Genomic DNA, 19,206 nt, shown 5'->3' with positions numbered 1-19,206 from the left:
GCAGGCACCTGTAGTCCCAGCTACTCGGGAGGCTGAGGCAGGAGAATTGCTTGAACCTGAGAGGCGAAGGTTGCAGTGAGCTGAGATTGTGCCCTGCGCTCCAGCCTGGCGACAGGGCAGGACTCTGTCTCAAAACAAAAAACAAAAATCAAACAAAAAAAAAACCCCTTAACCCAACCAGCCTTAAACCAAAATGGGAAGGCCCTTTCCAGGTCATCTTTACTGTCAGGCCTCTGAGCCCAAGCCTGCACGTAAACATCCAGATGGCCTGAAGCAAGTGAAGAATCACAAAAGAAGTGAAAATGGCCAGCCCTGCCTTAACTGATGACATTACCTTGTGAAATTCCTTCTCCTGGCTCAGAAGCTTCCCTACTGAGCACCTTGTGACCCCCTCGCCCCTGCCAGCTGGAGAACAACCCCCTTTGACTGTAATTTTCCACTACCTACCCAAATCCTATAAAACGGCCCCACCCCTATCTCCCTTTGCTGACTCTCTTTTCCGACTCAGCCCGCCTGCACCCAGCTGAAATAAACAGCCTTGTTGCTCACACAAAGCCTGTTTGGTGGTCTCTTCACAGGGACGCGTGTGACATTTGGTGCCGAAACCCGGGACAGGAGGACTCCTTCGGGAGACCAGTCCCCTGTCCTTGCCCTCACTCCATGAGGAGATCCACCTACAACCTCGGGTCCTCAGACCAACCAGCCCAAGGAACATTTCACCAATTTCAAATCAGGTAAGTGGTCTTTTCACTCTCTTCTCCAGCCTCTCTTGCTACCCTTCAGTCTCTCTGTTCTTCCAATTCCAGTTCTTTTTCCTCTCTAGTAGAGACAAAGAAGACACATTTTATCCGTGGACTCAAAACTCCAGCGCCAGTCACAGACTTAGGAATATGGTCTTCTCTTGGTGTTTAATCACTGCGGGAACGCCTGCCTGATTATTCACCCACACTCCATTGGTGTCTGATCACCACGAGGATGCCTGCCTTGGTCATTCACCCACACTCTCTTGGTGGCAAGTCAACTGTGGGGATGCCTGCTTTGGCTGCTCACCACCCCCCTTCTCCATGTCTCTACCCTCTCTTTTCTCTGGGCTTGCCTGCTTCACTATGGGCAACCTTCCACCCTCCATTCCCCCTTCTTCTCCCTTAGCCTGTATTCTCAAAAACTTAAAACCTCTTCAACTGTTGCCTGACCTAAAACCTAAGTGTCTTATTTTCTTCTCCAACACCACTGGGCCCCTATACAAACTCAATAATGGTTCTAAACAGCCAGAAAATGGCACTTTTGATTTCTCCATTTTACAATACCTGGATGATTTTTGTCGAAAAATGGGCAAATGGTCTGAGGTGCCTGACGTCCAGGCATTCTTTTTTTTTTTTGAGACGGAGTCTTGCTCTGTCGCCCAGGCTGGAGTGCAGTGGCGCGATCTCGGCTCACCGCAAGCTCCGCCTCCCGGGTTCACGCCATTCTCCTGCCTCAGCCTCCCGCGTAGCTGGGACTACAGGCGCCCGCCACCGCCTGGCTAATTTTTTGTATGTTTTAGTAGAGACGGGGTTTCACTGTGTTAGCCAGGATGGTCTCGATCTTCTGACCTTGTGATCCGCCCGCCTCGGCCTCCCAAAGTGCTGGGATTACAAGCGTGAGCCACCACACCCGGTCCAGGCATTCTTTTACACATCGGTCCCTCCCTAGTCTCTGCTCCCAATGCGACTCATCCCAAATCTTTCTTCTTTCTCTCCTGTCTGTTCCTTCAGTCTCCACTCCAAGCTCTGAGTCCTTTGAATCCTCCTTTTCTACAAACCCATCTGACCTCTCCCCTCCTCCCCAGGCTACTCCTCGCCAGGCCGAGCCAGGTCTCAATTCTTCCTCAGCCTCCGCTCCCCCACCCTATAATCCTTTAATCACCTCCCATCCTCGCACAGGGTCCAGCTTACAGTTTCATGTGGGGAGACTAGCCCTCCCACACCTGCCCAACAATTTACTCTTAAGGAGGTGGCTGGAGCCGAAGCCTTAGCCAAGGTTAATGCTCCTTTTTCTTTATCTGACCTCTCCCAAATCAGTTAGTGTTTAGGCTCTTTTTCATCAAATAGAAAAACTCAACCCAGTTCATGGCCCGTTTGGCAACAACCCTTAGACGCTTTACCGCCCTAGACCCAGAGGGGCCAGAAAGCCATCTTATTCTCAGTAGGCATTTTATTACTCAATCCTGACATTAGAAAAAGCTCAAAAAAATTAGATTCCGGCCCTCAAACCCCACAACAGGACTTAATTAACCTCACCTTCAAGGCGTACAATAATAGAGTAGAGGCAGCCAAGTAGCAATGAATTTCTGAATTGCAATTCCTTGCCTCCACTGTGAGACAAACCCCAGCCACATCTCCAGGACACAAGAACTTCCAAACGCCTGAACCGCAGCAGCCAGGCATTCCTCCAGAACTGCCTCCCCAAGGATCTTACTTCAAGCACCGGAAATCTGACCACTGGGCCAAGAAATGCCCACAGCCCAGAATTCCTCCTAAGCCATGTCCCATCTGTGAGGGACCCCACTGGAAATAGGACTGTCCAACTCGCCCAGCAGCCACTCCCAGAGTCCCTGGAACTCTAGCCCAAGGCTCTCTGACTGACTCCTTCCCAGATCTTCTCGGCTTTAGCAGCTGAAGACTAACACCGCCCAATTGCCTTGGAAGCCTCCTGGACCATCACAGACGCTTTGGGTGACTCTTACAGTGGAGGGTAAGTCCATCCCCTTCTTAATCAATACGGAGGTTACCCACTCCACATTACCTTCTTTTCCCTTGCCTCCATAATTGTGGGTATTGACAGCCAGGCTTCTAAACCTTTTAAAACTCCCCAACTCTGGTGCCAACTTGGACAACATTCTTTTATGCACTCCTTTTTAGTTATCCTCACCTGCCCAGCTCCCTTATTAGGTCGAGACATTTTAACTAAATTATCTGCTTCCCTGACTATTCCTAGACTATAGCCAAACCTCATTGCTGCCCTTTTCCCCAGTTCAAAGCCTCCTTCACATCTTCCCCTTGTATCTCCCCACCTTAATCCACAAGTATGGGACACCTCTACTCCCTCCCTGGCAACCGATCACACACCCCTTACTATACCATTAAAACCTAATCACCCTTACCCACTCAACGCCAATATCCCATCCCGCAGCACGCTTTAAAAGGATTAAAGCCTGTTATCACTCACCTGTTACAGCATGGCCTTTTAAAGCCTATAAACTCTCCTTACAATTCCCCCATTTTACCTGTCCAAAAACCAGACAAATCTTACAAGTTAGTTCAGGATCTGTACCTTATTAACCAAATTGTTTTGCCTATCCACCCTGTAGTGCCAAACCCATATACTCTCCTATCCTCAATACCTCCCTCCACAACCCATTATTCTGTTCTGGGTCTCAAACATGCTTTCTTTACTATTCCTTTGCACCCTTCATCCCAGCCACTCTTCGCTTTCAATTGGACTGACCCTGACACGCATCAGGCTCAGCAGATTACCTGGGCTGTACTGCCGCAAGGCTTCCCAGACAGTCCCCATTACTTCAGTCAAACTCAAATTTCTTCCTCATCCGTTACCCATCTCGGCATAATTCTTCATGAAAACACACATGCCCTCCCTGCTAATCGTGTCTGGCTAATTAATCTCCCAAACCCCAACCCCTTCTGCAAAACAACAACTCCTTTCCTTCCTGGGCATGGTTAAATACCTTCACCTTTAAATACTTGGTTTTGCCAGCCTAACAAAACCATTATATAAACTCACAAAAGAAAACCTAGCTGACCACCTAGATCTAAATCCTTTCCCCATTCCTCTTTCCTTTCCTTAAAAACAGCCCTGGAAGCTGCTCCCACACTAGCTCTCCCTAACTCATCCCAACCTTTTTTCATTACACAGAGCCAAAGTGTAGGGCTGTGCAGTCAAAATTCTTACACAAGAGCTGGGACTGCGCCTTGTATTCTTTTGGTCCAAACTACCTGACCTTACTGTTTTAGGCTGGCCATCATGTCTCTGTGTGGCAGCTGCCATCACCGAAATACTTTTAGAGGACCTCAAAATCACAAACTATGCTCAACTCACTCTCTACAGCCCTCATAACTTCCAAAATCTATTTTCTTCCTCACACCTGATGCATATACTTTCTGCTCCCTGGCTCCTTCAGCTATACTCACTCTTTGTTGAGTCTCCCACAATTACCATTGTTCCTGGCCCAGACTTCAATCTGGCCTCCCACATTATTCCAGATATCACACCTGACCCCCATGACTGTATCTCTTTTATCCACCTGACATTCACTCCATTTCCCCATATTTCCTTCTTTCCTATTCCTTACCCTGATCACTTGGTTTACTGATGGCAGTTCCACCAGGCCTAATTGCCACTCACCAGCAAAGGCAGGCTATGCTATAGTATCTTCCACATCTATCATTGAGGCTACTGCTCTGCCCCTCCACTACCTCTCAACAAGTCGAACTCATTGCTTTAACTCGAGCCCTCACTCTTGCAAAGGAACTACGTGTCAATATTTATACTGACTCTAAACATGCCTTCCATATCCTGCACCACCATGCTGTTATATGGGCTGAAAGAGGTTTCCTCACTACACAAGGGTCCTCCATCATTAATGCCTCCTTAATAAAAACTCTTCTCAAGGCCACTTTACTTCCAAAGGAAGCTGGAGTCATTCACTGCAAGGGCCATCAAAAGGCGTCAGATCCTATTGCTCAGGGCAACGCTTATGCTGATAAGGTAGCTAAAGAAGCAGCTAGAGTTCCAACTTCTATCCCTCATGGCAGTTTTTCTCCTTCTCATTGGTCACTCCCACTTATTCCCCCACGGAAACTTCCACCTATCAATTTCTTCCCACACAAGGCAAATAGTTCTCGGACCAAGGAACGTATCTCCTTCCAGCCTCACAGGCCCGTTCTATTCTGTCGTCATTTCATAACCTCTTCCATGTAGGTTACAAGCTGCTAGTCTGCCTCTTAAAACCTCTCATTTCCTTTCCATCGTGGAAATCTATCCTCAAGGAAATCACTTCTCAGTGTTCCATCTGCTATTCTACTACTCCTCAGGGATTGTTCAGGCCCCCTCCCTTCCCTACACATCAAGCTCGGGGATTTGCCCCTGCCCAGGACTGGCACATTGACTTTACTCACATGCCCTGAGTCAGGAAACTAAAACACCTCTCGGTCTAGATAGACACTTTCGCTGGATGGGTAGAGGCCTTTCCCACAGGGTCTGAGAAGGCCACCGCGGTCATTTCTTCCCTTCTGTCAGACAGAATTCCTTGGTTTGGCCTTCCCACCTCTATACAGTCCAATAACGGACTGGCCTTTATTAGTCAAATCACCCAAGCAGTTTCTCAGGCTCTTGGTATTCAGTGGAACCTTCATACCCCTCACCGTCCTCAATCTTCAGGAAAGGCAGAATGGAACGGACTAATGGTCTTTTAAAAACACACCTCACCGAGCTCAGCCACCAACTTAAAAAGGAGGACTCTGTCAAGGATAGAGCCCAAAAACTCACCAACCGAGCAAGTCATTGTGCTGAACCCCCTTGGGCACTCTCTAATTGGATGTCCTGGGTCCTCCCAATTCTTAGTCCTTTAATACCTGTTTTTCTCCTTCTCTTATTCGGACCTTGTGTCTTCCGTTTAGCTCTCAATTCATACAAAACCACATCCAGACCATCACCAATCATTCTATATGACAAATGCTCCTTCTAAGAACCCCACAATATCACCCCTTACCCCGAAATCTTCCTTCAGCTGAATCTCTCCCACTCCAGGTTCCCACGCCACCCCAATCCCACTCGAAGCAGCCCTGAGAAACATTGCCCATTATCTCTCCATACCACCCGCCCAAAATTTTTACTGCCCCAACACTTCAATACTATTTTATGTTATTTTTCTTATTAATATAAGAAGACAGGAATGTCAGGCCTCTAAGCCCAAGCCTGCACATATACATCCAGATGGCCTGAAGCAAGTGAAGAATCACAAAAGAAGTGAAAATGGCCGGTCCCTGCCTTAACTGATGATATTACCTTGTGAAATTCCTTCTTCTGGCTCAGAAGCTTCCCCACTGAGCACCTTGTGACCGCCCCCCCAAGCTTCCCCACTGAGCACCTTGTGACCGCCCCCCGCCGCCCCTGCCCGCCAGAGAACAACCCCCTTTGACTAATTTTCCACTACCTACCCAAATCCTCTAAAACAGCCCCACCCCATCTCCCTTCGATGACTCTCTTTTCAGACTCAGCCCGCCTGCACCCAGGTGAAATAAATAGCCTTGTTGCTCACACAAAGCCTGTTTGGTGGTCTCTTCACAGGGACGCGCGTGACACCTACTGCAGCCAAACTCTCAGGACATACCCCCTAGTATCACCTTTCCAGGTTAAAGAGAGCTCCCACCTCCGATCCACCAACCAGCACCTCACCAACTTCTAACTGTTATTCCAGCACACTCCTTGCCTGACTCCGCCTCACATCCATCCCAGAAGAAACTTCACATCAGTAAATCCATCCATCTCAAACAGGGTTAAAGTACTATTACAACTAGTCTCCTTTAATGGAAACACTCTATTACACCCTAATTGCAGGCATTATAATACTTACCCTATTGTTTGCAGTGGGATTATATAGTGTAACTCCTTCCAATTGGAATACCAGCCAAAAAGTCTCCCTCACTTTAGCCTTCTGCCTAATCGTTACCCTTATAGCAGGAATCACAATCACTATCAAACATTCCCACATCCTCCCTACATGCCCTGCTTTTGTCTATCCTGCTGCTTCACTCTCTTCCTTCATGCCCTCTCACAAGATATTTCCTGGTTCCACCCACGGAACAACACCCTGGAGGCCTTTTTCAAGTGGATAACCGATCTTTTCTTCCAAGGCTCTCTCTATAGCTTTACTCTGGGTGAAACCGAACTATTTATTTTTCTGCTCACTATCTGCCTTTCTAACCCGTCTCGTAATCAATACCCCAACCCTTCTTTTATAGATTTTGGAATTGTGGGAACAAGATTTTAAATCTGTGCTGGGCGTGGTGGCTCATGCCTGTAATCCCAGCACTTTGGGAGGCTGAGGCAGGCGGATAACCTGAAGTCAGGAGTTCAAGACCAGCCTGACCAACATGGAGAAACCCCATCTCTACTAAAAATACAAAATTAGCCAGGCATGGTGGTGCATGCCTGTAATCCCAGCTACTTGGGAGGCTGAGGCAGGAGAATCGCTGGAACCCGGGAGGCGGAGGCTGTGGTGAACCAAGATCACACCATTGCACTCCAGCCTAGGCAACAGGAGCGAAACTCCATCTCAAAAAAATATATAAAACTAAAGATTTTAAACCTGTTTAAATAAATTCAATTCATATTACATGCCACAAATAATATTTAAAAATACAGCTCTGGTGGTAGGCCTAGCTTCTATCCTAGAAAACAGCAGGATCTTGTGACTAAAGGAGAGAGGAGGAAATGCGGGTGAGCAGGAAACAGCTCCAAGTGGGGAGATGAGTGCCTCAGCCCAGTTCGGTGGCTTGGTGCACCATGGGCCGTCTTGTGTGCTGGTGAGATGCGGGCGGCCTTGTGCTCCTGACATCTGCCCCCTCCAGATGAACTCACGGGACCTGGGCTCATGAGAAGGGACTCTTGGTTGGCACTTCTGGCTGCAGTGAAATTGCCATTCAGCTTTCCCAAATGAAAAGTTACCAGTATGAACCATCTGGATCAAAGGAGAGTATGTCCTGAAGTGCATTTCTGCAGCAGTCTGTTGAGCAGGCGGGACCAGACTTTGACCCCTCAGATGCGCCCCCAGACCTTAACCTCACTGCCACCTGCCTGGAGGCCCACTGGGAGCAAGAGGTGCAGCCCTCCACCCCTGTGCGCTTCTTCAACTCAACACCATTCACCCTGGAGTGGGACCGTCCCCCATCTCCTCGTCCCTGGGCCATTGCTCCTTCCCAAAGGCTGGGGGGAGTGGGAGGTTTGGAAGCTGGAGCAGGGAGGGGTGGGATTGGGGCATTCTAGAGTCCAACTGTGCCAGAAGGTGCCTCATCCTCACACCTGTGGCCAGGACACCCTACCTGATATGACTGCACATCTCAGGGGAGGCCTGGCTTACCCCTCCCCACACCAGCCCCATCAAACACCTCACAGCAAGCCCAAGGAGACAGCTGCCCACACCACCAGGGTGTGCGGGAGGGAGAACAACTGAGGGCTGGTGCTCTTCTCCGGGAAGGGCAGGCAAGGCCAAATATGTACAACAAGTAAAATGAAAGCCTAGTCAATTTTCTGTTAAATTAAAAACAGTAAAACAGAAAGAAAAACCAGAATGACCATGACATCTGGATTGTAAGGGAAGGAGCGCGAGCCTGGCTGCCCCGCCCCTCCGCCGCAGGAACCAGGCAGGAGCCTGGCCTGGTGCTACCTGGCGATCTCGTAGAACACACAGCCGGCGCTCCACAGGTCCATCTTGCACGTGTAGAACCCATCGGTGAGGAGACACTCCGGGGCCCGGTACCAGCGGGTGGAGATGTATTCTGTGTACGGCTGCTTGGAATAGACACTCCGGCAGGAGCCAAAGTCCCCTAATTTCAGGACATCCTGCTGGAAGGGGAGAGAAGCAAGGACAAGTAACGTCCCATTATGTGGCTATCGTAATACAAACCACTCCAAATATTTATGCACCAGCAGGAAAATTACTAGCATCTAAAGTAGTCTGTAAAATACAAATTACGGGCTTTATGAGCACCTGAAAGTGCCTCCAGCAGATGAGGAAGTGATGTGTCGATTCAGTGGAACAGGTTTACAAATATTCTGGCTATGTTTTACATATATTTCCAAAATGTCTACAGGTTTGGAAAATGGTTAACTTGCGGCGCTTCTACAAATGAGTGACACACTAGTCGTCCATCCAATCATGCTGCCAGCTTGCCCAGCAAGGGCTCTTTTAGCCACACAGGGAAACAGCAAATTATACGGTTTAAACACAGGTAGTTTAGTGGCTTGGGAGTGAGACGGACCTGAGCTCAAATCCTGCCTCTGCCACATTTCCCTCTAGAAGGTTCGAATGGCCGTCTGAATGGGGTTCATTTTTGTCTGCAGTGTGAAAATGGTGCTATTATTTTCTTCCAGGTGCAGTCAGTTATGTTGATGGCATTTATTAAATAAACCACTTTTTACAACCTGAGAGGGAAAAAAATTACTGTAACAAACAGGCTGTCTAGCTGCATGGACCGAAAGTTCCTCCAGTAGGAGGAGAAAACCTTTCAGGGAAAGATTTTCTGTTCAACTTTTATTCCGATACCTAGCTTTCATGTAAAAGCTCTTACCTTTATTAGTATATTTTCTGGTTTTACATCTCTGTGAAATATTCCATTTCTGCATTCAGTATAAAAGGAAAAATACAATTACACTTCATTTATTCAAATTCTTTAATCTGAATGTTAACACATTTTATTAATTTCAGAGCTGTCGAATCTCCAAGAGCATACCTGTGAATATGATCCAGGGACTTACATAACTGGTACATATAGTGCATAATTTTTTTTTCTGATAATGGGTATCTTCTCCCTGTACAATCAAGGAAATAGGCAAATACAGTTACTGATGGTACATATCCTCTTTTTTGAAACAAAAATAATCCATTTTTATTTAACGATGTGTGAAAATCCCCTGTAAAAAATAATCTTAAGTAGCCTTAGGAAATATGCAGTGTACCTACAAAACATACCATTTAAAATTCCACATACTGGCCAGGGGCAGTGGCTCACACCTGTAATCCCAGCACTTTGGGAGGCTGAGGTGGGTGGATCACGAGATCAGGAGTTTGAGACCAGCCTGGCCAACATGGTGAAACCCCGTGTCTACTAAAAATACAAAAATTTGCCGGGTGTGGTGGCGGATACCTGTAATCCCAGCTACTTGGGAGGCTAAGGCTAGAGAATCACTTGAACCCAGGAGGTGGAGGTTGCAGCAAGCCGAGATGGCACCATTGCACTCCAGCCTGGGCAACAGGAGCAAAACTCCGTCCAAAAAAAAAATCTGTATAATGGCATGATCTCATTTAAAATTACATAGCACATACATTTTTAATGGAAAATCCCTTTTTATTTTTCTTTTTGGCAGTTTATAGAGGCTTCTTTTACATTCTCAACTATGTGTTAGTAGCACCATGTAATTTTTAGAATTGTCAAATCTGGGGAAACTGCTAAGTTTCTTTCATATCAGAGCTATAAGATTTCATATTTCAAGTTTTCTATGGAGTGAATGCTCTTTAATCTTTGAATTGACCATATTCAGAGTATTCCTAGAACACATCCCAAATGAGATGGCCAGCAATAATGTAACTATTAATACATGGAAGAGACTGCAAAGCATATAAATGTATCCCAGCCAACCCTTAACAAGATTCCAGACATGTTCACGGCTATTTCACGGTTATGCTAAGAGGGGAAATATGACATAGGAGAGGTTAAAATAGGAGATGGCAGTCTTAACTTTGTGGTTGAAATATCTTATTTTTGCAAATTTAACAAAATCTATAAACACGGTGGAGACACTGCAAGGGCCTGTTTTGGAAGCCCCGGGCGAGTCAGCTCTATCAGCTGCACAGTGACTCTACCGCTGCTCTAGCACACGTGGTTTTTCTGAGTTTTGAAACAGGTGAAGCAGGTTTGGGAAATTGCTGGACAATTAAAAACTAAATAAACAATAAACGTTACTGAAGAATGACAGAACTGTTGATAATTTTTTTCCTTTGTAGTGGAAATGCAGTAATTGTACCTATTCATGGGACCCAGAGAGTGTTATTTTGATCCATACATACAATGTGTAAGGATGAAATCGAGGCAATTAGCACGTGCGTCACCTCCAACATTGGCCACAGCTCTGTGAACATTCAGAGCGCATGTGCTATGGTTTCACTGGGAACAGCACTGAGCGATCGTCACACGAGTAGCATGGTCTGACAGCCTCAGCCGGCCTCGGAGGCCTTCCAGGACGCTGTCCTTGAGCCTACGCTGATTATGAAAATGTTAGGAGTCACTCGTCAACCCAGTGTTCCGCTAGGCTTTCCTGTTTATGTGGAGATGTCCACTTTAAAGGGGGATAGATCACAGTTCAAGAAGCAGTTCAACTGCTTTCAGTCTCGGTCCACATGTCTTCTTTCACAGGAGAGGCCGTTTAGCGTGGCTAGCACAGTCCCCTGCATCTGCCCTGTACTCAGCACTTGGGCTGGCTGTGCCTTGGTGCCCACAGCTTTCTACTGTGTTTGAAGACTTCATACCACATGCCCAGCATCACAGTTTACCCCTGCTCCAGAAGATGTCAATTTTACTTGATTTTAATTTTCATCCAGAGAGAGTGGTGCGCAAAGGGCCTTCGCCATCCCTTCCCCAGGCTCCCACACCACTCTTGCCTTCATGGCACACCCGCAGATTGGCTTGCTCAGGACCTATCCCAAACCCCCATCTAGCATGCCAGGCCTGAATGTCCAAATGACATTCTTTTTTTTTTTTTTTGAGATGGGGTCTCGCTCTTTCACCCAGCCCGGAGTGCAGTGGCGCAATCTCGGCTCACTGCAAGCTCCGCCTCCTGGGTTCACGCTATTCTCCTGCCTCAGCCCCCCCGAGTAGCTGGGACTACAGGCGCCCGCCACTGCGCCCGGCTAATTTTTTGTATTTTTAGTAGAGACGGGGTTTCACCGTGTTAACCAGGATGGTCTCGATCTCCTGACCTCGTGATCCGCCCGCCTTGGCCTCCCAAAGTGCTGGGATTACAGGCGTGAGCCACCGCGCCCAACCCCAAATGACATTCTTCATGCTGCCTTGCAGCTGAGTGTTCCAGATGTGACTTAGGCTCTGCCTAAATGGGAACACTTGGGAAAGATGCTTCTGGCCCAGGTATGGGGGCAGATGAGAGGAGGGAAGGCATCCATTCTGAGGGCATGGATCACGGCTGCCTCCTGATCCTGGCAGAATAGGCATGATTCCAGGCCTGGTAGCTGCAGCAGCTTTATTCTGCAGAGTGTTGTCAGCGGCAGGGCCAGCAGCCTGATCACGGGGAGCAGAGTTGTGAGAAGCAACTTCCTATAGGCCAAGACCAGAGTCTGCTTATTCAGTCCTCCCAACAATTCTGGCAATCTACCCATATCACAGAGAGTAACCCATCTTGAGTTAATCAGAGAATAGGGGAGGCTGTTATTTGCAACTAAAAGGGAGAACCCACACATCCACCTACAGCACATTTATTCTTTAAACAGCAACTGGAGAGTTCCTTCTAAAAAGATGCTACTCAAAGCACAGTCCATGAGCTGATGACGGTTCAGGGACTATTTGTTACTGGTCTAAGAGGAGATGACATAAATTAAGAATAACTGTTTAGGGCTGGGTGCAGTGGCTCACGCCTGTAATCCCAGCACTTTGGGAGGCTGAGGTGGGCGGATCACGAGATCAAGAGATCGAGACCATCCTGGTCAACATGGTGAAACCCTGTCTCTACTAAAAACACAAAAATTAGCCGGGTGTGGTGGCGTGTACCTGTAGTCCCAGCTACTTGGGAGCCTGAGGCAGGAGAATTGCTTGAATCCGGGAGGCGGAGGTCACAGTGAGCAGAGATCACGCCACTGCACTCCAGCCTGCCAATAGAGTGAGGCTCCGTCTCAAAAAAAAAGAATACCTGTTCAGAACCATTTATAGCAATTTGACATGCTGTGACATCTAAGCACGTGATCACTTTTCTGGTAATTTATTTTTACTATATTTTACAAAAATTCTGGTCTGCAATAGATTAGAAATAAAACAACTGGTCTTCTGTGATCGTTTTGGAAACACCGGTCTAAACACCAATTGAAAACCACCTCTCCCTTGCTTTACAGCCCAATAATGGCTTCCCATTGAACTTAAGAGTAACGAAAATTCTTACCCTTGCCCTACTAGCCTCACTGATGCCTGCCTACTCCGTTTCCTGCAACTCTCCTCCATGTCCTCCAGCCACATGGGCCTCTTCCCTCACGGTGGCCTCAGGGCCTTTGCACTGGCTGTCCCTCTGCCTGAAGTACTCTATCCTCATCACTCTCTAATACATTGGCCTGTTTTATTCACTTATAGCACTTATCCCTATCTGGAATTCTTGATCATTTTGACTGATATTCTTGATAATTTCTTCGTTTGTTTCCTGTCTCTCATCAAGTGTGAGCTCCACGTGGGTGGGAACTGTGTCTGCTGTGTTCCCCACCATGTCCCTGCCTCTGGAATAGCCCACGGCATGTCACTGTAAATGGGACATCCTCTCCTGCACCGTATCTGCCTGACAGGGTTGTTGGAAGGTTAAAATGAGTTAATTCCTACAAAGTATTAAGAACGGTGCCTGGCCATATGGGTACCATTCATGAACTGTTAGCTATTATCATTATCATTATATTTCATCAATTCTAGGACAGGCTTGTTTTTCAAATTTTACCAACTCTAAAATCAGGATGCATATTTCAATATTTACTACCCTACAAGCACTGTTGGCCATTCTCCTTACATTTTAACATCTCTGAACCTAGGATGATCCGTATTGCTCACAGCATCTCAGAGTTGGTGCACTGAACACACTGCCTGGCCTATGGAATACAATATTTATATAATGAATGGAGGCCTACTGCAAGGTCTGTTTTCTACAATCGCTGTAGACAGATATTGAAAGAAATAGATTCAATTTCTTCAATTATACAATTCCTCTACTACTGAAAATACATATAAATGTTATCCTAAAAATACATATATTCTAAGGCTGGGCGCAGTGGCTCACACCTGTAATCCCAGCACTTTGGGAGGCCGAGAAAGGTGGATCACGAGGTCAAGGAGATTGAGACCATCCTGGCTAACAAGGTGAAACCCCGTCTCTACTAAAAATACAAAACAATTGGCTGGGCGCGGTGGCTCATGCCTGTAATCCTAGCACTTTGGGAGGCCGAGACAGATCACAAAGTCAAGAGATCAAGGCCATCCTGGCCAACATGGTGAAAACCCGTCAGTACTAAAAATACAAAAAAATAGCTGGGTGTGGTGGCACGTGCCTGTAGTCCCAGCTACTCAGGAGGCTGAGGCAGGAGAATCACTTGAACCTGGGAGGCAGAAGTTGCAGTGAGCTGATTGCACCATTGCACTCCAGCCTGGCAACAGAGTGAGACTCCGCCTAAAAAAAAAAAAAAAAAATAGCCAAGTGTGTGTGGTAGCACATGCCTGTAGTCCCAGCTACTTGGGAGGCTGAGGCAGGAGAATCTCTTGAACCTCGGAGGCAGAGGTTGCAGTGAGCTGAGATCACGCCACTGGCAGAGCAAGACTCTGTCTCAAAAAAAAATATATATATATATATATTCTAAACAAAGCTTTCTCAAGCGTCTAAACACACAGCAACTTGCCAAAAATTCTCCCTTCTTGTTGACTTTTATTTTTATTTTTTTATTTTCTCTTGAGATGGAGTCTTGCTGCGATGTCCAGGCTGGAGTGCAGTGGCGCGATCTGGGCTCACTGCAACTTCTGCCTCCCAGGTTCAAGCTATTCTCCTGCCTCAGCCTCCCAAGCAGCTGGGACTACAGACACATGCCACCACGCCTGGCTAATTTGTTTTGTATTTTTAGCAGAGACAAGTCTCGCCATATTGGCCAGGCTGGTCTTGAACTCCTGACCTGAAGTGATCCACCTGCCTCAGCCTCCCAAAGTGCTGGGATTAGAGGCATAAGCCACCACGCCCGGCCTTTTTTATTTATTTATTTTTTGAGACGGAGTCTTGCTCTGTCACCCAGGCTGGAGTGCAACGGCATGATCTTGGCTCACTGCAAGCTCCACCTCCCGGGTTACGCCATTCTCCTGCCTCAGCCTCCCGAGTAGCTGGGACTACAGGCGCCCGCCACCACGCCCGGCTAATTTTTTTGTATTTTTAGTAGACGGGGTTTCACTGTGTTAGCCAGGATGGTCTCAATCTCCTGACCTCGTGATCCGCCTGCCTCAGCCTCCCAAAGTGCTGAGATTACAGGCATGAGCCACCACGCCCAGCCCCCGGCCTTTATTTTTATTTTTTGAGACAGAGTCTCGCTCTGTCGCCCAGGCTGGAGTGCAGTGGAATGATATCAGCTCACTGCAACCTCTGTCTCCTAGGTTCAATCGATTCTCCTGCCTCAGTTTCCTGAGTAGCTGGGACTACAGGCATACACCACCATGCCCGGATAATTTTTTTGTATTTTTTAGTAGGGACAGGGTTTCACCTTGTTAGTCAGGCTGGTCTTGAACTCCTGACCTCAAGTGATCCACCTGCACTGGCCTCCCTCCTAAAGTGCTAGGATTATAGGCATGAGCCACTGCACCCAGCTTTATATACATCAACTTTTATGGATATAGAAAAACTTGGCTACTTATGCTATTTATTTTGTTAGTAATTTACTATCACACACATATTTTAAGTCACATATAAAATACATGAATATTGATATAATGCTTTTTCCACTATCCAACTTCATAAAAACAATTTTATTTGGACTCTTCATAAATATCTTCAACATCAGTGTCTTCTTCATCACAAAAATAGTTTATCAATCTAAAAATTTTCCATAGCACATCATCTTCAGTTTGGCCCAAATTGTAAGATAATACACCATCTAAATCATCTATGATGCTGTCACTAAAATTCTATTCCAAGTCATAAGTAGTCATTCATGTGACAGTAGGACAGTTGTTTTTTATCTGTCCTCTAGGTTTAATGTGATTTGTAAAATGTAACACTTGCTATGTTGCTTTCTTAGTGAGATATACAAGGTTCATTTGTCCTGACATCTAACACAACCATTAGGTCAGACCCCCAGGAACAATTGGCTCAGTGTGGGCCAGCCTCTCCTTTTCTCCTGTTCCCCTCAGGGAACCTCTATAAGTACCTCAAACCAGCCCTGACTGAGGTCACCTCAGGCACACATGCTCTCTTAAACAGCGTTTTATTGTTCAGAAGAAAGGAAATGAATGAGCATCCTGGAAAATGGTAGGAGCTTCCCTCACATGCAGGGGAGTACTTTGGAGGGAAAGCTCTGCCTTAAGAGGCATGGAACAGAATGTCAAGCAACAGCAGATCTGGGGAGCAAAGAGGCCCCCTGAGCCAGCGGGCCTGCACACACATGCCCACGGCGGGGCTGGCTGCAGGCACTCTGCAGCAGAGCTGCCCCTGCTGCCTCCTGCCACTCTCCCCCCGATCACATGGGCACCCAGAGGGTCTGGGGCTTCCTTCCTTGTCTGCAGCCATGTTCTGAGTAGAGGAGCAGTCAGAAAAATGCCTCCTGGTGAGTGAAGTGACACTGTACTGTGTATTACATATAACTACAGCACTATGATGACTAATGATGTTGAGAACAACTAAGCATATATGAATTACAAGCCTTAAAAGAGGATCTTAGGTTAGCTTTCAAATTATTCTACGTACCTCGTATTAGCTCATAAATATTCATGTCCATAAGTTCACATATTAGTGCAAGAGAACCAGATTTTCTGTCACTGAAGAAGAAAGCAGGTTTTTAAAATAAATTTTCTGGCCTTAATCAGAAAATATAATCCAATATTTAATTCATTTGTAAACATTTCTAATGAACATAAGGCACTCCCACATCAAACACTACAGTATAACTGCTGAAACAGTAAAAGTTTTGATTTTAAATCAGTATTTCAGATAAAATTAACTAAAAATACTAGCAAAACCCAACTTTGAACAAAATTCTAGAAGTTGAAAACAGATATGTCTTGAAAATACATAATTAATGATCAGCAGAAAGAAAAAGGTTGGGGAGTTGGGTAAGCAAAACAATGAAAGAGGCCAGGCGTGGTGGCACACGCCTGTAATCCCAACACTTTGGGAGGCTGAGGTGGTCGATCACTTCAGGTTAGGAGTTTGAGACCAGCCTGGCCAACATGGTGAAACCCCATCTCTACTAAAAATACAAAAAGCTGGGTGTGGTGGCATGTGCCTGTAGTCCCAGCTGCTCGGGAGGCTGAAGGAGGAGGATAGCTTAAACCCAGGAGGCGGAGGTTGCAGTGAGCCGAGATCGCACCACTGTACTCCAGCCTGGGCAACAGAGTGAGACCCTGTCTCAAAAAAAAAAAAAAGAAAGAAAATTAATTCGTGCTCCATGACTGCAAATTTAATTTTAATTTAGCTAAATTCCTTCCATATAATTGGGACAAATCACAATGGAAGAGTAAAAACCAAAAATCAGTCAGGGGAAAAAGAGAAAAACGAGTCACATCACAAGTGTGTGATATCAACGCTGACACAGAATGGGGACAGACTGCTGGCTGAGCCACCAACTTCTCCTGAGTTCATGCAGGCCCTTAAAGGGTTCCCGGAGTCCTAAGCAAGAGCCTGTATCACCCCAGACCCTACTCTGGGTGCCTCCAATCTGGCTGGAAGGGGTCTCGGTTGCTATGAGGCCCATGTGAGATTCTAGACGGAGTACTTTGTAAAGTGTGTGGAAAGTGCATGACGTGCATGCAGTGTTGAGACTATTACATACAAACTGCAGTCTCTGGACCTGGCCCAAATCGACTTCTAAGAACACTACAGGCCAGGAACCCACACAGTTATAACAAGACATTTCATTTTGAGTTTAAAACTGTTTCATTTTCTGATAAAATCTACCAGACTTTAACTGGCAATGGAGTTTAACTGGAGTTCCTTGGCCAATCTTACAGGCCAGGCTCCCTCCGGAGCCACAGCGAAGCTTCTACACTGAGGTGCACCCTCTCAGAGTGGCAGTGCCATTCCAGCCCACAGCAAAGAAGGTCCTAAAACCCTATAGCCTGACTCCCTAGTTCAGTGAGGTCTGTAAGCACAGCACAGAGCTGTCAGGAAGAAGGCTTCCCAGGCTCAGGCAGGCACCGAGGGACAAGCTGTGCTCTGCCTTTTTGATTGATAGATAAGCCTTATGGAAACTATTCTATAATTAGAACAGAAATGAAAAATCCCCAGAAATGTTATCAATTACAGTAAGAAAGACTACAGGAGACTGTTCAGAAACGGCAACTGGCAGGGACAGAGTGAGAATGTACAATCCCTGAAATAACACAAACAGTGCTTTCCCAGTAGGTCAGAATTCACACTCAAGATCTCAGCAGCTTAACTGAGCTCCAGGAGATGAACTGTTTGCATGACGGATGCTTTTATGATGTGGAGTCACCTAAATGAAGGCATTTCCACATTAATTAAGAATCAGATGCTGGCCAGGCACAGTGGCTCATGCCTGTAATCCCAGCATTTTGGGAGACCAAGGTGGGCGGATAACCTGAGGTCAGGAGTTTGAAACCAACCTGGCTGACATGGTGAAACCCCATCTCTACTAAAAATACAAAAATTAGCTGGGCATGGTGGCAGGTGCCTGTGACCCCAGCTACTGGGGAGGCTGAGGCAGGAGGTGGCTTGAACCGGGGAGGCGGAGTTTGTTGTGAGCCGAGATCACGCCACTGCACTCCAGCCTGGGTGACAGAGAGAGAGACTCCTTCTCAAAAAATAATAATAATAAAAAAAAAGAATCAGATGCACATTTTTCCAAATAAAAATGTGATGTAAGATGAAGTAAAAATGGTTACTCTCTGAGCTACAAAGAAAATATTCAAAATGGCTACCATGGTTTTCTTCCTTAAAAAGAGATTATTTTCATCAAATTTAGATAACTTTTCAAGCTCCAAATATACTTACAAAACCACTTCATGCAACATAAGAATGTTTGGGTGCGGATTCAGGCGCCTCAGTGCTTGGATCTCTCGTAGGTTGTTGACTTGCTCAATACTATCGTGTAGGTAAAAATGGATAGCTCATTCACAGTTTAGGTCAACTTCAAAATTAGAGTTACTTATTATCCAGGATCACAATTTTAAAACTCACAAATATTTCAAGCAAGTTAATCAGGTTTTATTCCTCCCATTAGAAACTGAAGTTAAGCATACCTCATTGCTGCATTAAAAAATCAAGGTTCTTATAGCTAGAACATATGTTAAAATTTTTCCCATCTAAGATCCTGAAAGAATACTTGGTAGTTTATTTTACATATTAACAAACATAAAAATATACATTAAAACTTATGATTAAATTAATAAGATTAATAATTAAGATTTAGTCTTCAGTTTATAGATACACTATCTGAAAATGAGCATTTCAAAGTTCCAAGAAAAG

The 19,206-nt window shown here is 46.2% G+C and overlaps 1 protein-coding gene across 7 annotated transcripts in view; it reads right to left on the bottom strand.

Moving 5' to 3' along the window:
* MOK (MOK protein kinase) overlaps positions 1-19,206 on the bottom strand; it is a 77,369-nt gene that overhangs the window by 16,690 nt on the left and 41,473 nt on the right. For 3 of the 7 annotated variants that reach the window (XR_009210228.1, XM_032180533.2, XM_032180534.2), the window contains exons 3-7: positions 18,733-18,822; positions 16,468-16,538; positions 9,510-9,588; positions 9,348-9,396; positions 8,444-8,622 (exon numbers count right to left, since the gene is read on the bottom strand). Coding sequence is in view for 6 of the 7 variants with exons in the window: in XM_032180533.2 (XP_032036424.1) it covers positions 8,444-8,622; positions 9,348-9,396; positions 9,510-9,588; positions 16,468-16,538; positions 18,733-18,822 (468 nt within the window). In the remaining variant the exon portion in view is untranslated. The remainder of the gene's footprint in view (positions 1-8,443; positions 8,623-9,347; positions 9,397-9,509; positions 9,589-16,467; positions 16,539-18,732; positions 18,823-19,206) is intronic. The other 4 variants (XM_032180535.2, XM_058429445.1, XM_058429446.1 and 1 more) reach the window with 4 other exon arrangements.

This window comes from Hylobates moloch, unplaced genomic scaffold (genome assembly GCF_009828535.3).
Source record: "Hylobates moloch isolate HMO894 unplaced genomic scaffold, HMol_V3 SCAFFOLD_16, whole genome shotgun sequence".
NCBI classification, from domain to species: Eukaryota; Metazoa; Chordata; class Mammalia; order Primates; family Hylobatidae; genus Hylobates; species Hylobates moloch.
Note: the sequence above shows the minus strand (reverse complement) of the source record. Positions and strands in the feature narration are given on the sequence as shown.